Source organism: Myotis myotis, unplaced genomic scaffold, assembly GCF_014108235.1.
Source record: "Myotis myotis isolate mMyoMyo1 unplaced genomic scaffold, mMyoMyo1.p scaffold_m19_p_7, whole genome shotgun sequence".
In the NCBI taxonomy this organism is placed as follows: domain Eukaryota; kingdom Metazoa; phylum Chordata; class Mammalia; order Chiroptera; family Vespertilionidae; genus Myotis; species Myotis myotis.
Window position 1 is genome coordinate 9,322,543 of NW_023416379.1, and position 23,659 is coordinate 9,346,201.

Sequence of the window (23,659 nt, forward strand, 5' to 3'; positions counted from 1 at the left end):
CCACAATATCCTAAATCGAAGAGCCCTCTCTTGGAAAATGTCCAAGGTTTTCTCTTTTCCCTAGCTAAAGAGTGGTAGTGACATCATTTTGATTTTCTTAGTGATTTATAAACTAGTCAGCCTGCCTTTCTTTCCCCAGTGGCGCTAGAAGTCAAATTCGGTTAAGCAATTAAAGCACTTTTCCCCTCAAGGACAATTTATTTTGATGTAAGCAAAGATTGTGGCACAGAATTTGGTGGAGCCCATCTCAAATATTTACTCATTTACTCTTAAAAAGTAAGGTCCTATAATGACATAAGTAACTTGAAAAGTATTTTATGAAACAGATTCCAGAACTACAGGGATAATATTATGAAAAACAACATTCCTTGGGATTTATGTATTAATGAACACAGAAGATGACTAAGATGTTTAGTCTATTTCAGGGGTGGAAGCCTGGCCTGGAGGGTTTCACCAGCCTGAAACAGGGGCGTAATCGAACGAACCAGTGTTCAGGAACGGCCCAGGGAAACAGGTCAACTCTACAACGCAACTGGTTACCCAGTGAAAACTCAGTCAATAACCACTGACACTGTTTCCCAACAGTGACGATGGGACCACCTGGGGAAGCGATGGGATCACCTGGGGAAGCGCTGGCATTGTGTCGGCCTCTGATGAAAGGGGTGGGGCCAACTCACTGAGTGGGGGGCAGCCACAGAGGAAGCGCTATGAGGCTGGAGAGAGCACACCTCTGGCTCAGACACCTTATCTAACTATGCTAACAACGCTGAGACTGTTCTCCAGCTTGCATTTCCAAATTTATAGAGAGTATGCAGCTTACACTTCGTCAAAGCCCACTCCGAAGGAAACATCTGCCGGGGCCAGCCTGTGGGACAGTGGATCCTCCCACATACGCTGGACACTCCCACCCGGACTGGTGTTTGGCCGTTTGACCATTTTACCCCCCGAGTGGAAACCTACACGGCCCTCAAAACCAGACGACGTATGTTGGGTATTTCTAACATTAAAAGAATATTCCAATTATTACATGACTGTGTTTGGTCAAATCTAAGGCACCATTATTTTATGGACAATTAAGAAAAAACCCCACTGCCATTTAATTCAGGATATACATTAGTGACAGTAAGGTACATACTGATTTCAGAAATGGAAAAAAAACCCCATATATTAGAAATGATAGGATATGGTAAACATGTTCATTATTATTTAATTTGGGAGCACTTAAACGATAGGAAAAAATAGCGTGGCAATTTGACTAGAGAAAATGATCTCCCATTGAGGGCATGACACCACCAGGCAGGCCCCTCAGTGGGTCACTGTGGAGACCTAAGGCACTCTGACGAGCTGACATCAGTAAAAACAAATCACCGGGTACCTGGGTACTGGGGAGAGCGGCTGAAGTTTCAAGCAGTGAAGTCTCCAGCGCGTGTACTGCTGTTCACGAAGCCATCTCCTTCCACTGCTAACCATGTTCTTCAGAAGGGACGGGAAGGAAAGCATGTTAGAAACGTAAATGCTGACGGGGCATGTGTGTGAACTGTGCAGACACTGCGCCGGGGTGGCATGCCAGGAAATGATTACCAAGTTGCACAACGACTCGAGTGACTATCAGGAATACTTTCATTCTCATGCAATTAAATTTGTAGGCTTTTCTTAAAAAGGAAAATATAAGATATATGTACTATTAAAATAGTTTAAGTGTTCACTAAGGCATCAAGTGCATAGATTAAATTTATAGAGTGGATTCTTCATCTCCATTAGAAGTGAAAAAAATGAGGAAAACAGGAGAATATATGCACCATCAGGCTGGATGCCTAGCTTCCAAAATTTGCAAGAGCACCCTAGCCGGTTTGGCACAGTGGATAGAGCATCAGCCTGCGGACTGAAGAGTCCCAGGTTCAATTCCAGTCAAGGGCACATGCCTGGGTTGCGGGCTAGATCCCCAGTAGGGGGTGTGCAGGAGGCAGCCAATCGATGATTCTCTCTCATCGTTGATGTTTCTCTCCCTCTCTCTTCCTCTCTACTATCACTAAAAATATACTTAAAAAAAATTTGCAACATTTCAAGTATAACCCTTCTACAGTTGATAGAACAGTAAGCAAATTATTAAATTATTAAATAGTAACACACAGAGAGAAATAAAATTAAAGGACGCAGGTGTGCAAAGTGCTTAATATTCCATCTTTTCACACACACAAAAAAAATAGTAAAATATTAGTCACTATTAATCAAAGCTCCAAACTCAAAATTCTACTTTTCCCTCCTGTGGCTGGCACTTGCAAGATTATAAAAAGCAAACACACATGGAAAAATGCTTTAGCTGTGTCGAACACACCTGAATCCGCAGAGCTGCAGCAAGGAGACTCACGTCATTTTCCGCAATGGGACCACTGAAGGGTACACCCGGAGAGCCAGAGCCAAGCTTCCCTGCGAAACATGTTAGGGGGGAAAAAGACTTTCAGCATATGGTCATTTATATCCGAGGGCTCCTTGTAAAAAGCCGGCGCAGTGAATGACGCTCTCATCTTCACCCAAGTGAGTTAGAGCGCCATGGCAGGTACGACTCTAGGTAGGTCACCAGTCCCTGGCACCATCCTGGGGCTCCTGATTGGGCCACAGACTCTAGAGTTGGACTGGATTAAAACTTGCCTCTACCTCCTACCAGCAACTGTGACTTTGACCCTGTTCATTGATGTGGGTAATATCGACCTCATAGAATTTTGTGAGAACTGCGTGTGATATGGTAGGTACAGTGCTTGGCATATGGTGTGTATGTTTAAACAATACGTATAAAATAAAAGCAATTTCACACATTGAATACAAAGTATAAGTAGGGGGACTGAACTCCCACGGGATAAAGCCAGCCAGAGTGTGAAGTGAAAGATCAGGCTTTCTCTGATCATTACAAAATTCCCTGTCCTAACAGTGATGTGACCAATTTCCCATCGAAACTGAGACATTTTAGAATATTCATTTGGGGGATTACCTGGTTTTCAAAATAGAAAGGCACTTATAAGAATTCTACTTTTCCCTCCTGTGGTTGGCACTTGAAAGATTATAAAAAGCAAACACACATGTAAAAATGCTTTAGCTACACCCTCCCTTAGAGAAGAGACGCGTTTCTAATAGCAACTCTTCTGAACTAAGAAATGCTTCCTCTCTTTTTTGGCCACTACACTTTGAAATTATCCATTTTGCTGACAGTCCTTCGCAAGAGAGAGCACCAAACACTTCAGGGTAAGTGTTCTGTGATGTCCTATTGTCAGATGTGTTCAGGGTGTTGGAAAATCATGTCCCTAAGGTATGGTTTAAGGATTAGCAACACTTCAGTTTTATAAGTCATGTTCAGGCAAAAGCCAAGAGTCTAGAGAATGAGAGAGATTTGTTTTGCTTTGTTTGCATCACTAGAGATCTGATCGGAAGGTCTTGTCCAACCACTACAGAAAAGAATTATGCTTTCCTCATTCTTACCTCTATCCTTAAATGATGGAAACACAGGGAAAAAGCTAGATTCTAGGAACTGGTATCAATTTAGAAATGTATGTTCCCGGAACAGAATCACAAATACCCCTGTCAATAAAGAACATTTTGCCTATGGAATTACACAGTGAATAATTCCTCCCGTAATCTCAACCACTGCCTTCCATGCAACAGAATTGGCTAACATAAAGAGGATGTTAAAACAACACAAACTATACATGTATTTTAAATCTTAGGAGAATCTCATAGGAACCAGTATTTCTCTTTTTGAAGGAAGTTATCTGAGTTTCAGTAATGCTTTTATATCATACTGTTTTCTTTTCCTCCTACTACTATAGTCATTCCAATAAAATTAAGTGTAATGCTTTTTTAGTGGAAAAATACAAGATGGTTATCTCAAGGTGACAAGATCAAAAGTTACTGTCGCTTTCTTCTGTGCTACTTGTTACTTCACAACATTTCTAACACGAACAACTTTCTTTTGTAGTACGATCGATGCACCTTAAAACTAACTTAAAAATTCTGAATCCAGAGAATTCGAAGCAATTAAGATGGTAACTTGACAAATTAGGAATACATCCTTAATAAATTTCATCTGAAGAGAACGGGGAAAGGAAAATTATCTCAACTCCTGCCTGTACGGAGGGCAGCCCCACCCAGAGGGCTGTCTACACTGGCCTGTGAGTCCAGCCCGTGTCCCATCCCAAACCAAATGGGACTTTTCACTTCCACTAAACACTCCCCATTCACTCATGGCTCCTCCAGGGACAAGTCAATGAATCACTTTAAAAGACAGCCTTTAATTTGTAATCTAAACTAATAAAAGGGTAACATGCTAATTAGACCGGATAGACCAGATGTCTTCCAGGCATCATTCCAGAGGTCCTTCCTGACAAAGCTGGGGCCTGGGCGAAACCGCCTGGGATCCCAGGTGCCTTTGGCCGGCCGGGCAAAGCCAGCACAGGACCCGGTTGCTTGCGACCGGCCAGAGGGAGGGAAGCCCGGGTCTCGGTTGCCTGTGGCCGTCCGGAGGAGGAAAGCCTGGATCCCGAGTGTGGGGGATGAGTCAGAGGCTGTTAGGGGCGATAAGGCAGACAGGTGAGCAGTTAGGGGCGATCAGGCAAGCAGCAAAAAGAGGCAGGGGTGATCATGCAGGCAGGCAAGCAGTTAGGGGCGATCAGGCAGGCAGGCAGAGGCGGTTAGGGGCGATCAGGCAGGCAGGCAGAATGGTTAGGGGCGATCAGGAAGGCAGGCAGAGGCGGTTAGGGGTGATCAGGCAGGCAGGCAAAGTGGTTAGGGGCAATCAGGCAGGCAGGCAGGCGAGTGGTTAGGAGCCAGCAGTCCCGGATTGCAAGAGGGATTTCCCGGATTGTGAGAGGGTGCAGGCTAGGCTGAGGGACACCACCCCCCCCCACACCCGTTGCATGAATTTCATGCACCAGCCTCTAATTTGTATTGTAATAACCAAACTTTCCACGATAAGAAAATTTAAGGCTAAAGTGTTACAGTACTTTCCCTGGAAATCAGAACAGGCCTTTTCTGACAGGAGCTATTTTGAGGCCACCTGGGAATGTTGCCATAATAAATGAGTGGGAGGGGCCATGGGCATTCTGCAGTCTCCCTGCCATCTCGGTCACATGGAAACGCTTCAGCTTATTTTGCAATCTGGCCGAGGGCACCCTTCTTATAAAACATGCGCTGCATAAACCCACAGGCTGAATTCTAAATATTTTCTCCTCCTCCCAGGAGAACAAGTCACCAAAAAACTTATGTGAAAGTTTGAAAATAGAAAGAGCTAAAAATTACAAACTAGTAAAGATGAACTGTTCAAAAAAAAATGATTAGCTTTTAAGTGAAATATATCAACTTAAGTTAATGTATTAAGTTAAATACATTAACAGTAAAAGGCAATAAATAAAATTTCAGTACAATTTTTGTGACTATGCTCAAAAATTTCTCACTTAAAACACCTAAACTACTCTATCAAATAACTTGTGTTACTATTTTTAAAAAGAATACAATGTAAGAATCTTCAAAGAAAGGGTTAAAAAATTAGTATTAATTATATAAGCAGCCATTTTGAAATCACTGAAACCAAATTAAGAAAAAATTGATACAGACTTGTTTATTCTAAATGGCTGAGACATTAAAAAAAATAAAAGAAAAGCACTAAATAATATATTGTATTGAGAACTAATTAAATTTTGAAATAAAAAAACAACTGGCAAAAATATATCTCAGGGATAGATCGAAAACATCTAGAATTTCCTAAAAAAAAAAAAAGAAAGAAAGAAAGAAAAAGAAAAAATTAAGGAAAATGGTAATAGATACAATAGATTTTAGAATTAAAGTTCAAAAGTCATAAGCACACATTCCAACTCTAATAGGATAATGATTAAAATACACACATGCCCTATTTCTCTAAAGCTGCGTTCTTACATCCTCAGAACCTCATTGGAACTCTTCCTTCCTTGTGCTTGATTTCTCACATGTAAACTTTCATTCCGCTGATGTGAGTTATTTTGTGTGCTGGTGTGACAACAATGAAATGGAGTGAGAAAGTGGGCCGTTTATTGGCAGCTCCCATGAAAGAGGCCTGGCCCATGAGGAGGCATCTCATTCATTCCTCCCCTACTCCACACTAACAACAGTTATGTTTGCTTAACATGATGCCATAAACTATTCTGACCCAACTTTATGAAAACACAAAGTTGCTGTTTTCATACTGTTCTCTGGGCCCAAGACATACACCCGTTTCTCCTTTGTCTCGTTTGGTACATCAGGAAACAAGCCCTAATATTAGGGTACAAATGGTCTTGCTTTAGCAAGCATAGCACTACAAAATCACAGCCCACTTCTTTCATAATTTGAAATAATTTTTTTTAATAAAAATATACCTTATAACTAGGAAACTGAACATTGCCATGTCCCTGTTGTTTTTTTTCTTTATAAAAATAAATTTTGATTGATTTCAGAGAGGAAGGGAGAGGGAGAGAGAGAGATAGAAACATCAAGGATGAAAGAGAATCATTGATCAACTGCCTCCTGCACACCCCCACCAGGAGCCGAGCCTGCAACCTGGGCATGTGCCCTGACCAGGAACTGTGACCTCCTGGTTCATAGGTCGATGCTCAACCATTGAGCCATGCTGGCTGGACCCTGTTTTAAATCTAAACAGAGTCAAGCCATAGAAGAGCGAACAGATCCAACAAAGTAGGTGTAATTGTTTTCTGAACACTGCTTCTAGGATATCAACCATCAGGAAAACGTCTCCAGAGATCAGATATTCAATAAAATGCCTCTACTGAAGTACCTCATCGTAAATCACCATACCCCATCTAATTTTACAGAGAGGGAGAGAGTAGGGAAACCCTGTACCATTAAGATAAGCATAAAAACTTCATTAAAAAACCCTGCCTTCAGTCAATCACAAGTTTATTAAAAATTCTTTTGTTCTTGAGTTTAAATAAAAGCATCTTCCCTTTTAATAATAATTGAAAAAGTCTATTCATTTTTTCAAAGGGGAAAGATTATATAAAAGGGGGTCTTCCACCAATTTACTACTCATAGATTAAATTTTCATACTACTCAAAGTTGTTAAAAGGAAAACTTTGACTACTGAGGAATGCATGCTATTGTAAACAGTACAGACTGGAAAATGCTCATCCATTTCATCTGCACAGTGTTTTTCATCTATTGACTCAGCCCTGCCAGTCCTGCTTCTAGGTGGGAGACAAATTCAAGGAAATGTCTCTACATCTACAGCTAACTTAAAACTGCAATCGAAGTGCAATTCTGAGCTGAGCCCACATTTATTCACTCATCCAGCACTCAGTATTAACTGAGCACTTACAATGTGTCACGCACTATTCTGGACTCTGGGCATGCAAAAACAACAAGAAAACTACTACTGAACCAGATAAATGAAGGTCCTAAAAAGAAATTAATTAATAAGGCAAAGTTTCACTAATAAAATATGTCACCTGCATAAAATCATTGGGTCTCAAAGGGATTCCAAAAGAACATGGAGGGAGCCTGGCCAGTGTTGCTCAGTGGTTGAGGATCAACCTATGACCCAAGAGATCATGGTTCGATTCCCAGTCAGGGTACATGACTGGGAACTGGGTTGTGGACTAGATCCCTCAGTGTGGGGCATGCAGGAGGCAGCCAATCAATGATTCTCTCTCATCCTTAATGTTTTTCTCTCTCTCTCCCTCTCCCTTCCTCTCTGAAATCAATAAAAGTATATTTTTAAAAAAGGGAGAGAGAATATGAAAGTAGACTCTCCTTCAATGCTTTTCATATCATATTATTTTCTTTTCATTCTGTACATCCCATAATTCAGCCAGAATTATGAAAATATTGCCCTAAATATATAAACTCTAATAAAAAACTGCAAGTAAATATTATACAAAGAAACATTCATTTTAAAAAGTAATGTCATAACTGACTTTCCAACAAGGATTCTGAGGAGAGGGGCAGATCTGCTCCATCTACCATTTTATGGGCTAGATAATTATTTTTTCAGGGGAAAAAAGTTATATCCAGAGACTACAGTTATTTCAAATAAGTTATTTAGAAGATGCCTTCTGTTTGCTAAAAAAATAAAAAGCCATAAATCCCAATTCACACTGTAGTGCACCTAATAGCTGTCTTCATCTATGTGCTCTTCACCCAAGAGCTGAGTACACAAGCATTCTGGGAAATTCCTGAGCATCGATTTCCCTTGCCCTCCCCAATCCACGCCCCCCCTTCAGCCTAAGGCAATGGTCAGCAAACTCATTAGTCAACAGAGCCAAATATCAACAGTACAACGATTGAAATTTCTTCTGAGAGCCAAATTTTTTAAACTTAAACTATATAGGTAGGTACATTGTTATTAACTTAATTAGGGTACTCATAAGGCTTAGGAAGAGCCACACTCAAGGGGCCAAAGAGCCGCAAGTGGCTCGCGAGCCACCGACCACAGGCTTAAGGGGTTTTTAATCTGAGTGCTTAATTCTGAGAGGAGCCACATTTCCTGGAGGGGAAGATCCAATATTTCTCTTTGAAGAAAGAGTTATATGAATGTCAATAATGCTTTTCATATCATATATTTTCTTTTCATTCTATATGTTCCATAAAATTACGTTGAATGCTTTTTGAATGAAAATATGTAAAATGGTTGTCGAGGTGTCTGGGTCAGAAGTTATTTTTATTTTCTCCTGGATACCATTCTCTAAGGCTTCAAGACCAAGAACCCCAGTGTGGTACTGGCAAGATGGGAGAGGGGACTTTGGCCCAAGTTCTGACCAGCTCTGGAGAAAAACAGCGCTGTCCTCCAGGCCCTCAGGAGACTCCCTCGCTTCATGCTGAGATTTGGAGGCCACAGGTAGCAAGGAAGGAGGGTTCCTTCGCCTCCCTTTGCCAGTATCTCTGCATCTACATGTCATTCAGGGACTTGAGGCGGGCTGAGTGTGGCCAGAGCTTTTATTTCTCTGAGTGAGAGAAGGGTACCTCCTGTGGGCCTGCGCCTACCGCCGCCTGGCTGGGTGCCCTGGTGCTGGCACAGCTTGAGCTGCCCTAACCGTGAGCCTGGTGTGACCCGGCATTCCCGGATGCCTTGGTGAAACACCATCAAATATCAATCCTGACACCACCCGTCTGTAATGGGGACTTTCACACTGCTCTGAGGTGCCTCTAGGGGGTTCATTGCAGGGAAACCTGGGAGACACGAGGGCTGGTCTCCATTTTCCATCCCTCCTGGCCACTGTTTTCATGTTGAGGTTTGGCTGAGATTTGTTTGGAAGGAAGGATTCTGGTGCTTTTTAAGAGACCGCGGAAACCACGCTCTCTAGCTGACCTCACACACGTACAAATGATCTGCGTTAGGCCACAGCTGACTTGACTGCTTGATGCTGGAGGCCGGCAGGGGAGGAGGCGGAGGCAGCCCCTGCACTTGGCCTCTTGGCTTCTCTTTGGCGGACAATGTGGTTCCCGTGTCAGTAACCCAAAAGGTGGGCACGTCAACACTGTTTCCTCTCCTGTGCACGCAGACTGACAATGACCAGCAAACATCTCGGGAACATACTCTTTTGAATAAGGTTAACGTGCTTTGTAACAATCACACCTATTTTTTATCAGCAGCCCGGCACCTATTTTAACACACTTACCTGATAGCAAGTCATGGGAACAGTTGAGAACAATCGTTTCTGGTTGTATCCAAGAAAGGGGAACCTCTTCTGGCTTGGGCGAGCCTAAGACCACAATGTCAGCCTCTTGAAGCTGGAAAAAGAAAAACACCACACAGGGTTCAATCTGTTGAATAAAGACATGCCAAGGGATCAATGTCAAATGCTTTGAACGTAATAGGCCATCGCAGTTCCCGAGTTTTGCTCCACAATGACGACCCGGACAGAATCATGGACTGACTGACTAATGCAGCTCATGTTGGTTAGTACTGAGAATGTGTTTATCATATCCTGAAGGAAAAGGAGACCAACACTTTCTCCAGGGTCGTCACTCCAGCGTATGTATTATCGCCACTTACGTGTTTTCACTGCTCACTGCAACATCAAGAAAGGGCGAGGCCAAAGAAAACTACGATGGAAGGTGGAGACGGAAGGGGCGCCGGGGTGGGCGGCACCCTGAGTCACACAGCGGCTTAGGAGGATCATTGGGGTTGCTGTACTGAGGCCACTTGAAGATGCGACCAGAGCAGGGGGCCTCCGGCCTGTACAATTGAAACATCAAAACTAGAGCCACGTGGAGCTTGTACTAGATGTATGGAAGGGTGTTCAAAAGCTCGAGAAAGGATCTCCTTTTCCTTGAGGCCTTGGTTAGTCTCGTGAAAAACTTTTGTTTTGTTTTTTTTAAAGAAAAAGGAAAGAATGAAACCACTACTACAAAACACATTTATCACGTCGGTTCTGTTCGAATTCTGCCAACACAGTGCTGGAGGAATGTGTCTGGTAGGAAGGTCACGTCTAGAGGTAGGGTAAGCGGGCGGCTCTGAGCTCAACCAAAGAGTGACCACCTGTCCCCGCACCAAGGAAGCAACCGAGGATCTGAAACTGGATCTGTATGTGGAGGGAGAGAGGGCAAGAAGGAATCTTAGATCCTTGGGGGGAAATGGCTGCACCTGCACATGTCCCCTCGGTGCTGCCAATATCTCACTGAATACCCCAAATATGTGAGGGCGGCATTCCTATACCCATTTAGTAGATAAGCTAACGGAGGCTCAGCAAGTGTAAGTATCCCTACTATACGTCTTGTTTAGAGTCCTCTGTGAGGTAGAAAGAGAGGGAAGCTGCCTGCCCTCTGCTTTCCAGACTCAATGCCCTGCCACCACCATCCCCCAACCACCCGGTCAACAACCGTGCTCTACGCACCCTCCTCCACTCTCAGCTTGGACAGGCTGATCCCTGACCATCTCGACGGAGAACTAAGCCAGCTCCTCAACCTGAGAGTCTGTAACACCTTCTGGGCAAGAGACCTTGTCAGCTGAAGTCTCTTTGGCCTCTTGGGACCAGAGACGGCAGCGAGGGGAAGCAAACCATGACAGTCCTACTTGGCTTATGAACAAAATGGCCAAGATCCAGGGCAGCTCCCAGCTCCCGACACAGGAGAAGCACAGTAACAACGTAAACGCAGATCTTTTCAAAGAGCCGATAAAGCCCAGATCAGTTTGATCATGCGAATAGGACCAATGAATTAACATTCACTGAGCAACACTAATGAGGCAAACCGTGCTTGTGCTTTCCAGTCTCGTACTTCATTAAGGCACAGGAAGAAGAATGAATCCACTGAAATGGTTCTCGGCGAATTGAGTGCATGAATCACATTAAAAAGACAAGTCCTTGCTGAAACAACCATTCTCTCCTCATGCTCCGTGGCCACAACGCTGCAAGACGAAATCAAGATGTTTAAAGCCAACACTACCAACAATCTGGTGTGTTAATGCCACACGCGCTCTCTACAGACAGATCTGAAAAGCAGCCAGACTTTCGGGCGATGTTATATTTCGGGGAAAAGGTGTTCTTACAGAAGGAGGATGTCACATCTGAGTAAGAAAATGCACCTCTTCCTTCACCTGCACCAGGGCAGACATTCAACTACAGTGAGTCTCAAGAGAAACACAAAGGTTCCACGCTGTTGAAAAGGACCCGCAGATAAGAAACACCATTTTTGCTCTATTTTCATGCACAATAGCAGCAAAAACAGAAAACGTTAAAACATCTCTAAACAGTTAACATGTACAAGACTGAAATGTTCGTTTTGGAAAAGGCCAAGGATCACAGGTTCACACAAGTCCCCTAAGAACACTTCGTTTCCTACACGTGGTGTCTTCGATACAACCTGTTCTTTTCATTACCTATAAATCTCGGCAATCTCATCCGACCCCTGGACTCCGGACCCAAACTCAGCGCTGCCATGGGCTGTGCTAAGCAGCAGCTGGGGACACCCGGTCCCACAGAGAAAGGACAAAACCCCCTCCCTTAGCAATGATCACATCATAGCTGCTAATTCTTTCTGGAAGGGACAAGTGCTAGATGCTTACATCAATAAATAACCCCCCCAAGGACCAGGGGAGATTTTAATGAGCTAAAATTCAAGGAGAATTATCGTCGCCCTGGCAGTTCCTACTTTCCTCCTCCCCCGTGGGGAAGACCCTGGCCAGGGCCTGGCTTGAAACTTTACCTCATAACAAAATATTGCTTTCTCTGCTGAGAATTGAGTAGAAGCAGCTTAAAGAGAACGCCCACTCCCCAGGCATTAGACCAAATGTTAAAACAATAGCAAGACGCAGCTATGCAGACATTTAACGCGGAGCATATGGGAGCCTAGGGGCGGGCTGGAGGGTTTAGATAACATGAAATATGTTTTTCTTTAACTCACTGATTTTGAAAAGGGGTGGAGGGGTGAGTGTCAGAACATGGATAGGGAGGAAAGATGTGATTTGCAGTTATAAAGAACATCATAATTTTGCAGTTAGCCAACAAAATGCATTTTAGAATTCAAACTATAGAAAGTACAGCCTCACCCTCCTCGGCTAGAAGACAGAATTAGCCTTCTGCTATCGATGTGTTTCAAAAGGGTGCATTTGAAAATCTATGGTATGAGGATTGCACATACTGTATACCAGAACCTGGGATGGGTTTAAAAAAAAAAAAAAAAAAAAAGGGATGAGAGATATTTTTGAAGAATTGTGGTTTATAGTGCCTGGGACTAGAAAAGCTGTCTCTATACTCTTCCCAAGTTATCAGCAGAGTTCAGTAAATAAAGTTCAAAATGAAGGCCAGCACTTAAAAAAAAATCAACAGCAGGTGCTCTCTCCAGCCAAGACTGGGTTCTACAACCGCTCACTCAGAAAGGTGTATAGACCCAGGCTTCTTCAGGACACACTCCTTCACCTGCCATTCTCAAGGGCCACTTGGGCAGACACTGAGGCCGCCGAGGACTTAAAAATAAAGTCCTGCCTCAGCGGTCAGAGCTGCAGCTTTAAGATGGAGCGGGCAGGGCAAACCTCTGGTCAGGAAAAGAAACGAATGAACGCTCAGTTCCCACTTCTCTTGCCCACACAGACTGGAAAGTCCGTTTCACTGGTATTTAACGTCTGGGCAGACACCGGCATTCTGGATCAGGCCCTGTGTGACGGCTGGGGGGGCTCCCACGGGAGGGAGGTCGCCCTCACTTGTTCTTTCACTTTCAATGAACCGGGACACAGGATGGTTTGTGTGAGCCCCTTTAGGATTCCTTCACTATCTTGTGGCAGAGTCCTAAAAAATTAGGTGTTTTTCTTTTTTTTTTTTTTTTTAAATATATTTCACTGATTTTTCAAAGAGAGGAAGGGAGAGAGACAGAGAGTTAGAAACATCGATGAGAGAGAAACACCGATCAGCTGCCTCCTGCACATCTCCCACTGGGGATGTGCCCGCAACCCAGGTACATGCCCTTGACCGGAATCGAACCTGGGACCCTTCAGTCCGCAGGCCGACGCTCTATCCACTGAGCCAAACCGGTTTCGGCAGGTGTTTTTCTTTTTTAATGAAATGTCACTTTTTGCAAAGTAAGTGCCAAATTTCCAAATTTGCTGCCCTTTTCTTGGTAACAGACAAGTAGTGGTCTAAGACGGTTGCCCTTACACCATCAGACATGTTTTAGGAAGATTGCTCTGGAAGCCGGGTGGGGAATGGGTTTGGGGAGGTGGGGGGGGGGGGGTTGGGGAAGCGCGATACTGAAATATGAAAGAGGAGACGGACTGGAGCTGGGGATGGTCAGGAAGGAGGGGGACACAGGTTGGGATCCCTCAACATACAGATGTAGTGAAAACCAGCAGCTTGGGTAAGAGCTCCGAGGGACACAGGAAGGATGGAAGAAAGGGGGTTAAAGGACATCCTGGGGAGGACTCCCCTTCAATGGTAAGTGAAGAGGAACAAATGATGGCTGTGGTTTGGCCCAGGCTCAGAGGAAAGGGTGTGGTTGACAGGTCTGAGAGATGCCCAATGGCCAAGCAAGCTAAAAGCACAAAAACCCATTTCTGACCATTAGGAATTCGTCAGTGACTGCACGACAGAAATGGGCACTGGCAACCACGCCGGGGAAACTGTTGCCATTTGAGTGGACTGTGTTCCCCGCAAATGAAGATTTCATTCGGGCAGAGTTTCCATGAGCAGAGACTCTGTTTCTACATAAATTATTCTCATTTAGAATGTTTAATTCTTTATTTGAGTTAAATGAACTTCTAGTATAGGATTATTGCTTTGTACCTATGGATCCTTAGCCACAATTCCCTGAAATTTAAGCACACTATCAAAAAAATGTTAAAATAGCTGCGGAAATATTTTAAAATAGGAATGTCAAACCACTTCATTCAGATGTTGCAATAGTTTGGCAAGATACGAGAATGACAATTTCAGCAAAAGCTAATTCCCCCAACTCATGCTCAGCAAGTGATCTCATCCTGGGAGAATTTTCCTTTCAGGAATTGGGTATGTTTCTTTTTTCCACTCTCCTCCGTGATCAGTAGAACAGATTATTGGCCTCTAAAATTAAGACCTACCTTATGGTTATTTCATAAATCAGAAGGACTACAAGCCAAGTGGACAGCGAGGGATTATGATTACAGCATTTATCTACCAAATTTCCCCCCCAAGGCTAATAAATGACCTTCCTTTTTCTAAATGTTCCTAAATTCACCTCTTACATCACCATTCAACATATTTACTGCTCAGTGTCTGAGAAGAGACTATCAGAGATATTCTCTGGTGTCTAAAATGATAGGAAAGACAGCTAATCCCTCTTCCAGTGACCTTCACACTCACCTAAGTTATAACAGATGATAAAAGGGAAATGCAACCTCCAATATAGTAATGGATATACTTTGAATCATGCATCAAAAATAATTCCCTTCCTCACACCCTAGGACATAAAAAAGCCAGGCTGAGAGACAAAGACCCTAAGTGTGCATGTATTTTGAGGGGGAACCTCATCAGACAAAGACTCAGAACCATGGAGCACAAGAATGAAGAACTGCCCACGTGACAGTTCCCAGAGCAACAAGCAGCAAGCCACGTGTCAGAGGCAGACAGCCCTCGCGATTTACATTTATGCTACTAACTACGGGCTTCAATGTCTACGACCCTTGAAGTTAATGCAAGCCGAGGTGGCTGTGGGAAGTTAGCTTGGCATTTCCCAACACATTCATGCTCTCCGACTCTGAACCTTGGATCCCACATTGAGATTTCTGCATTCCACTTTCTGTAGCTCTTGCGGCCTCCGTTGCCTTCTCTGACAAGTGGTGGTGTGAATAAGTCAGGCGCTGCTCAGGCAGGAGCAGCAGTGGAAAGGACAAGAGCTGACACCAAAGGCACCAAAGGCCTTGAATACTATTCAAAACTCATCAAAGAGAGCCCAGGGCCTACATGACTCAGGTCACCTGGTCACACAACACGGAGGAACCTTGGTATTGACTCGGCACAAGATCTGTGGCGTCCCGGGGTCAGGGGCTATTCCCCCCAGGCCAACAGCAATGAGGTTGTCCTGACCAGGGGGCACCCCCTTCCCCACCCTGCCCCAGTAAGGTAGCCGCTTTCCCTGAGGAGTGAGCCTGGAGGGGTGGTGACAAACCCAGGCCTCAGCCTAGTTCAGCTTCCTTCTCTTAAAGGGGTGTCTGTGGGATTATTAACTGTTGGCATAAAACAACGGCAAACTCAACACAAGTCTAATGTCTTGGGTCTTGGTCTCTCCGATATTCCCCATCCAAGCTGTCAGGGACTTCAGGGTTTTAAACATTCGTGATTAGACCTCATGCAATTACCTGGAATAAGAGCTGACATGGGGCAGTGACTAGAAACACAGGTGACAGTGCCACCTCCATCAGTTTAAAGTGGTAGATATTTAGAGTCTCTTTACTTCTCGGAGCCTCGGTTTTCTCACCTGTGATATGGGGAGAATGAGACTCCTGCCTAACAGGATGACTGTTCAGAATCAGTGAGAAAATTTACGGAAAGGATAGTACGTGGTTCACAGTAACCACTCACCTGATTAATGTTAGCCACCACTGTTGCCCTTACAATATGTTACTAGCTTAATAGTAGGTGTAACCTCTCCTGTTAAAAAAGTTATCCTGCTCATCAGAAACCTGAAAGGCCAGAAGATAGTGGAATGACGTAGTGCTGGAAGGAAAAAAAATCTGTCAACTGAGAATTCTATATCCAGTGAAACGGTACTTCAAATATACAAGGAAGAAATTAATTCATTTGCATATTAATAAAAGCGAAGGGAGTGCACTATCATTAGACTTGCCCTATAAGAAGTGTGAACTGGATTCCTTCAGCTTGAAATGAAAGGACACTAGATAGTAACTCCAAGCCATATGAAGAAAAAGAGATCTCCAGGAAAGCCAGCATTATAGTATTTTTGGTTTATAATTATACTTTTTATTACCTACAGGATTTAAAAGACAAATGCATTAACAATTATAAACATATTTTTAAAAAAAGATTTGTCATGTAACTCACTAATCTAGTCCAGTTTAATACCTAGGGTTTTTTTCTTTCCTATCTTTTTTTTTTTTTTAATATATTTTTATTGATTTCAGAGAGGAAGGGAGGAGGAGAGAGATAGAAACATCAATGATAAGAGAGAATGACTGATGGGCTGTCTCCTGCACGCCCCCTACTGGGGATGGAGCCCACAACCCAGGCATGTGCCCTTGACCAGAATCGAACCTGGCACCCTTCGGTCCCCAGGCCGACGCTCTATCCACTGAGCCAAACCAGCTAGGGCTTTCTTTCCTATCTTGAAAAAGCAGTTATTCTTTTTACAAGATTTTCTATGTATAATACAAATATATTTAGAATTTTCCAATTCATTCTAAAGTCTTTTTTAAGCTATGCTATGTTCTGAATTTAAACTGGGAATGACTTTGTGATAATTTAGCTTTGCTCAAAAAAAAAAAAAAAAGACACTCGGACTCTTCATGTGAAAGACCTGTACTTTTTCTTTCTTCTGTCAGTTCTAGTTTTGAGGGTCTCTGTGCTCAGAAAGAGGAGAAACGAGAGCCTCAGAGAAAAAACAAGACTATTCTCTTATTTCTAGATTATTTCTTATACACGCACTGGAAGTGACGTGACTCGTCACCGCTGGAGGCCTTTGCATCGTGGTGCAGCTATGTCTAACACAGATGCAGAAGCGGCTCTCAGTCAGGGGCGCGAGCAGGCCCTGCTCACACAGAGCCTGAGTCCCTGACACCCTCTTCCCTGGAGAGGGGACCACTCTGCCTCCGAAGGACTAAATGTGGAACAGTCTCTCACCTCGGGTTGCTTTTGGCATTGGGGTGAACAACTGAGAATTCTCATTAGGGTGAGGAAGAGGATATCTCCAAATCTAGGACGATTCTCCCTGAGCAGTGGCGCTGTCCCGTCCTCACACTGGGGGCACTCCACTGCAGGGGCCTGGGAAGCTGGGTGTGGGGCTGGAGGAAGGAGGTTACTCCTTAGGCCTCTGCACAAGCACCACACCCGCTGCTCTGCTCACTGACACCTGATAATCCACGGCTTGGGGCTCATGTGGACCAAAGCCTAGACATGCTTCCCCTCCCCGACCATAAACGCACAACGCACCTCACAGCTCAGACGCAAATCAGGAAATAGTCTTAATTTTCAAGGATACACTCAGATAGGCATAAGCTATAAAGCTACCAAATACAGAAATCTACTGTTTTCTGTAGAACTCTTAAAGACAAATTTCGATTCCTCACACTCATGCTCCATGAAGATTTTACGTGTAATTGGTATCCAAAGAATAGCCTCAGATTTAGGCAGGCTGGTAGACAAAGGATCCGTTTCTATATAACTAACTCGATGTAATTGTCCCTCAAAACGGTAGGACCTGGAAGGAAACAGAAACCCCCAGCAGACATGATCTGAAATAAGTGGTTTGCAAGGAGCAGAGGAATCTTGGGAAGGCAGAGGGACCAGAGGGGAAGCTGGGCCTGGCCGAAGCTGAGCTCTCTCTCTCTCTCTCTCTGTCTCTCTCTCTCTCTTAGTTTTGCTTTGGTTTCGCTCCCTTGGCTTCCACAGACTGTGGGAAACCTCACAGACAGAGCGCCTCTCTCCTTCCCCCAGCCACACAGTGGAAGCACGGGTATCCCTTCCAAGGAGGGAGGGGTCCTGGATCCCGCTGGGGTTTATCTCCGTAGGATTTGATGGACCCACCTGCCTTTCTACGTCGCGGATCAATTACACATCTGCATGGTGAAACTTGCCAGTGGCTTTCCTGACTCACCGTCACAGCAGCCAAGCTGCTGATGTGAGTGTGAGTCAGTGCCAAGGGCTGTGCTGAGCAAGCTTACACAATTCCTGAGTTATCCCAGCAGCCCTATGAGGTAGGGAGTGTCAAGGTCCCCGTTCTACACACGGGGAGACGAGTTCACCGAAGTCTAGCAACAGCTAAGGCGTGAACCCAGAACTGTCTGCCACCAAAGCCCGTGTTCTACTGCTTACCGAGGACACGCATGCTGTGCCTGACTCCAAACCTTCGAAGGTCCTACAGTTTTGAGAAGCAATTACATCTACATGACATGGTTAGAGCGGGCTGATTACTCGAAGGTCATCCCAAACTGGAAAGGCTGTATGGCGCTTAGGAGGTGGTAGATAGGACTGCAGTGTTACACCACCACCCCGAGCCAGAACCCCCCATGCCCTTGGCATCGGAAATCCCCAACCAGACAGCCGATAGGGATTCTTGTTCCATGCCAGGTAGGCAGGTAAGAAATGCTTTTCAAAGATAATTTCCTTTGATCTAACCACCATAAGCCTTTTCTTTCCCTAACACATCACGGCTGATACTGAGAAGCTAAATGGACAAGAATCTTAAAATGCATCATTATTCATTGTTGATGAACTTAGAAGACAAAACTCCCAACCTGTTGTTACATTTACGCCTTCGATTTTTTTCACCGTGATGTTTTTCCAAGGATGTGGCAAGACTGGACACAGCCTGTCCCACCGGGGTGCCCCAGGACGCTAACCCGTGCCTCATTGTTCTTTGTACCACAGTAACTGCCACCCTTTGACTATGGTCGGTACAGGGCCCACTGACCCTCTGAAACAAGGCCCAGCAATGTATAGGAACGGTGAAAAGTCAAAGGTCAGGCAGAAGCACGGAGACACAGCGGTGGGCAGGTAAGTGGCTGGTGACGTGCTAAGCACCAGCATGAAAAATGGGAAGACACAGGCTTTATCTTGCAGTAGAATGGGAGCCTGTCACAAGTAAGTAGCCAGGTAGAGGGGGCCAAACACCCGACACCAAATACACTTCAAAGACAAGCTGGGGAGCCCTGAACCTTTCTTTCCATCTTTTTCACTACAAAGATGAAGCAATAAAAAGAGTGACAGTATGCAGGCTCTCAGATTACGGTGGTGCTGTTATAAGTACCAAGGACTTAGAAAACAGCATGTGTGTGCGACATGAGCTAATAGAGAGAACCTTCTTAGATTTATGAAAACAGAAATGTAACCCAATTTCTAGGTTCTCTAGAGAGTAAAGCTACTTAATCGTTCTCAGAGTTAGAATGAGATTTATCCCAGAGAAGTCGGGTGATTTATTTCCATAATAAAAAAAGTACTTTAAAAGATGTCTTTGTTTTTCAACAATACAGATACAACTAGCAAAAGTATCTGTGACAGCTGTGAAAACATTCAGTTGCCAATGAAGGCATTTTTCTCCCTCTCGCCGCAGCTGTTCAGTTCAGGGCAAGGTTTACTTTCCTCTTCCACTAAGCTTCCAAATCAAAAATTCGGGGCTCTCAGTTACAAAACACTGCCTTTGAATTTTCTTGAATAGGCCGCCATCATGTGGCGACCACTAGAAAGACACCTTGGTTTGAGTTTCATTACAAGATCCAATTCCTGAGCCGTCTTAAAACAAGAATTCAACGGATTTGATCCACTGGCTACTCAAATATGGTCAGTCTCAGACGAGACACCAGCATTCCCTGGGCGGGACTACAACTTGCTTGTTTTCATTCTCATACAGCAACATGAGGACCCTGTACTTTTAGACTTTGTTCTGTGCTAATTTATTGTACTTAATGAGCTTTTAACTTGAATTTGCTTGATATCTGTGAAATGCACTGTCATTTTTTAAAATTAAAAAATGTGTTACCTATTTGAGACATGAAACTGAAATGATAATAATATTACACACCTGGACACCCCACCCATTGCCCAGTTTAAGAAAAAAGACGCGACCAATACAAGCAAAGGTTCCCAGGTCTCCTTTCCATCCACAGCCACATTTTTGTCCCTTAAAAATGGTTTTCCTAATTGGGTTCATACTTCCCATCCATTTCTTCACACTTTTACTCTCTAAGTATGTGGTCCTAAAACTATATACTAGGTAACATTGCTTTTAGACCTTACATAAGTGGCGTTCATGAAATGAAATAGATCTTTCTTATTTTTCAGTGAATGCTGTTTTTAAAAGTTCTTCCATTTTGATATTCTTTCAAAATCGTCATTTTGGTCCTTGTGCTTCCATATGCATTTTAGAATCAGCTTGTCAAATTCCACAAAACAATATTATGTCAGGATTTTGATTCAACTTTATACATTAATTTGGGGAGAATTAGTATTTTGAAGATAGTGAATCTTCTTATCTATGCTTTTATTTGGGTCTTCTTAATGAATCTCATCAAAATTATATGATTTCTTTCAAAAGGTCAGAAATAAGTTTTGTTAAATATATTCCCAAGTACCTTATATTCTCATTACTATTAGAAATTGTATTTTTTTATAATTTTCTAACTGGGTGTACGATTTAGAAATGCAATTGCGTTTTGCAAGTTCATTTAAATCCAAGAACCCAGCTGAACTTATTAATTCTCATAGTTTTTAATAGTAGATAACCATATCATCTAGGACTAAAGACAGTTGAGTATCTTCCTTTCCAATCATTAAAAATTTTCTTCCTTTCTTTATATTACAACTTGTCTAGGAATTCCTATATACTGTTAATTAGGAATACTGATAACAGGTACCCTTTGTCTTTCCTACTTTTAAAAGAAATAGTCTCTAATATTTCACTATGAAATGAGGTGCTTGCTCTAACTTTTTATAGATGTTTTAACGAATTAAGGAATTCCTTTACATTCCTAACCTAAGAGGTTCTCTAGAAAAATTTCATAAAGGATACTAGATTTTATCAAATGACTTTTCTTCACTTACTATGGTGAGATTAGCTTTTAATCTGATGATGTAGTGAATTACAGTAATAGATTTTCCGATGTTAAATGGCCCTTTGTTCGTTCCTAACATTGCTCCAGTTCGCTCTCTTTTTGTCTTGGTTATTTTGGCTAATGGTGAATCTATTTTTTCTAGACTTTTCCAAGAACCAACTTTAGGCTCTGTTGATAATCTCTCATATATATTTGTTTTCTGTTTCATTAATCTATGCTCTTTTCTGTTTTCATTCTTTGAGATTTTCTGCTGTTCCTTCTCCAACTTCTTAAATACGTAGCCTGTACATTCTCAGCCCCTCTGCTTTTCCAATACAAGCATTGAAAGTTACGTTTCTCACAGGTCTGGTGCTTACCTTGCTTTGAAGCTGAGGTGTTTTCCACGGGGAGCTCATCGTCATGGACCCTTTTCTCTGGAACAGGCATTGTAGGGTGGCTTCCAGAGACCCATGGGCTCCTACTACCAAGATCTTCTTTCCATCTAAGCTGACACCTGCCCAACAAATGGAAATCAGTCTTACAACCCAAACATCAGAGCCTTCCCACCATACAGCTTTAACATGAGGCACAACAGCCTTTTAAAACTAGCTCCTCTGAGCACCAGCCTACAATGAGAAAGCCGTAATTTACTCTTTCTTTGCAAATTCGATGGTAGAGTGGCCATGAATCATCACCCTGATAATCCAAAGGTTGAAAAACCACTGTCTATATGAATTATCTCAGAGATTTGAGCTTAATGGCTAATGTCCTACAGGTCAGAGGTCACCAACCTTTCAGACCTCACGGACCACCAATGGTCCTCGGACAACCAGTTGGCGATCGCTGCTCCAAAGGTTTCCTTCAACCAGCGGTCGCCAACCTTTTGTACCTCACGGACCACTGGTTGGCAACTGCTGCTAGAGGTGTACCTTGAAAGTTATTCTTCTAATAGAACTTTGGTATTTACTTTGGAATTTTTGTTTGATTGTTGATTGTTCAGGTGAGAGGGAGGGACATGTGCCTCTTTTTTTCACTCAAGTTGTATTAGAGAAAATTTTAGTTGAATTTTTATGTACTCAGTTAGCAAGTCCTTAAATATACGAAACACCAGCAATAATTTACTCATTACATTTAATAACCAAGAAAAAGAGATTATTCATTTCTATGTCACTGACATAAAAGTGCCAGATCAAGGGGAGAATGATGGAAATTAAATACTGATTACTCAGAGATATTGCTCACTGATAAGTCCCAATCTAGGTTTTATATCCTAATCTACATCTAACAGCTTTCTCATTTAAGTTCTATATATAAGTCTTATATAGAAATTCATATTGACAGACTTAAGAAGGTAAAACTTGAGACATTTTTCATTATGGTTATTTTGATTGTTTTCATGAGAGAAGTTGAGAATTTGTTTAAAACTGGTTATATTTACTGATTTCTCTTTTAAATTGCAACACAATCGTATCAGAAAAATCTTCTGTAGTCACTCATATCTCTCAAAAGATGATATAAATAAGCTGACAGTGAATTATCACACTTCCATTTTTCGATTAGGATCTTGACATTCTAGAAACAAATCCTTACTAAAAAATAAGGCTTATAAATACCAATAAGTAGAAAACAGCAGCATTTCTGCAGGAGCATCATACCTGATTTTTCAAGAAGTTCAATTACAGCTCTGGCCACAGGTGAAATAAAACATTCATGGGCATCCCCGCGTACCAACTTCCCTAGGTTTACGTCTGTTACTCTGAAACCAAAAATAAGGCAACCAGCAGTCAAAACTCACTCATCTGTAACTTGCAGGGATGAGTCCACAATAACACCCAAGTCAGTAATGAATAGGTAGATATATTAAATAGTTAAATGTAAATTAAAGAGCGGGAGGAATAAAAGCCACCAGCTTCTTAGAGTAGCCCCTCAGGCTATTGGTCCCTATGAGTCGGGATGACCTTGGGTGTTCTGATTCTGCCCTACAAAAGGACAAGTATGTTTTCTAAAGTACAGTGGGGCCTTGACTTACGAGTGTCCCGACTAACGAGTTTTTCAAGATACGAGCCGTCCCTCGGCTGATTTTTTGCTTTGAGTTGCGAGCTAAAATTCGGGTTACGAGCCAGCTTCAGATACCCCACCATTAGTTGGCGCAGCGAATGTCACAGTGAACGCCACAACATCAGCCCAGCATCATGTGTCTCACTCATTCACTTTAATGATTTGACATACGAGTAATTTTGAGTTACGAGCTCGGTCACGGAACGAATTAAACTCGTAAGTCAAGGCCCCACTGTATGTAACTTTCTTACACAGAATTTAAGAAGCCCTCAAACTCTCAAAATACTATAAGATATTTAAATGATACTAACGTTTAAATGATGTTAAGTATTAAAAGGATTTCTTTTTCTCTCTTAATTACGGACATAGCTGAAACAGTGGAATAAAAAATTCATAGTAGAAAAACTCATTTAGCAATGA

General features: G+C 42.9%; 1 protein-coding gene across 6 annotated transcripts in view; it reads right to left on the bottom strand.

Moving 5' to 3' along the window:
• MTHFD1L (methylenetetrahydrofolate dehydrogenase (NADP+ dependent) 1 like) overlaps positions 1-23,659 on the bottom strand; it is a 159,947-nt gene that overhangs the window by 123,999 nt on the left and 12,289 nt on the right. For all 6 annotated transcript variants that reach the window (XM_036316575.1, XM_036316574.1, XM_036316572.1 and 3 more), the window contains exons 6-10: positions 22,837-22,937; positions 21,559-21,695; positions 9,633-9,744; positions 2,336-2,427; positions 1,376-1,473 (exon numbers count right to left, since the gene is read on the bottom strand). In XM_036316575.1, coding sequence (XP_036172468.1) covers positions 1,376-1,473; positions 2,336-2,427; positions 9,633-9,744; positions 21,559-21,695; positions 22,837-22,937 — 540 coding nt within the window. The remainder of the gene's footprint in view (positions 1-1,375; positions 1,474-2,335; positions 2,428-9,632; positions 9,745-21,558; positions 21,696-22,836; positions 22,938-23,659) is intronic.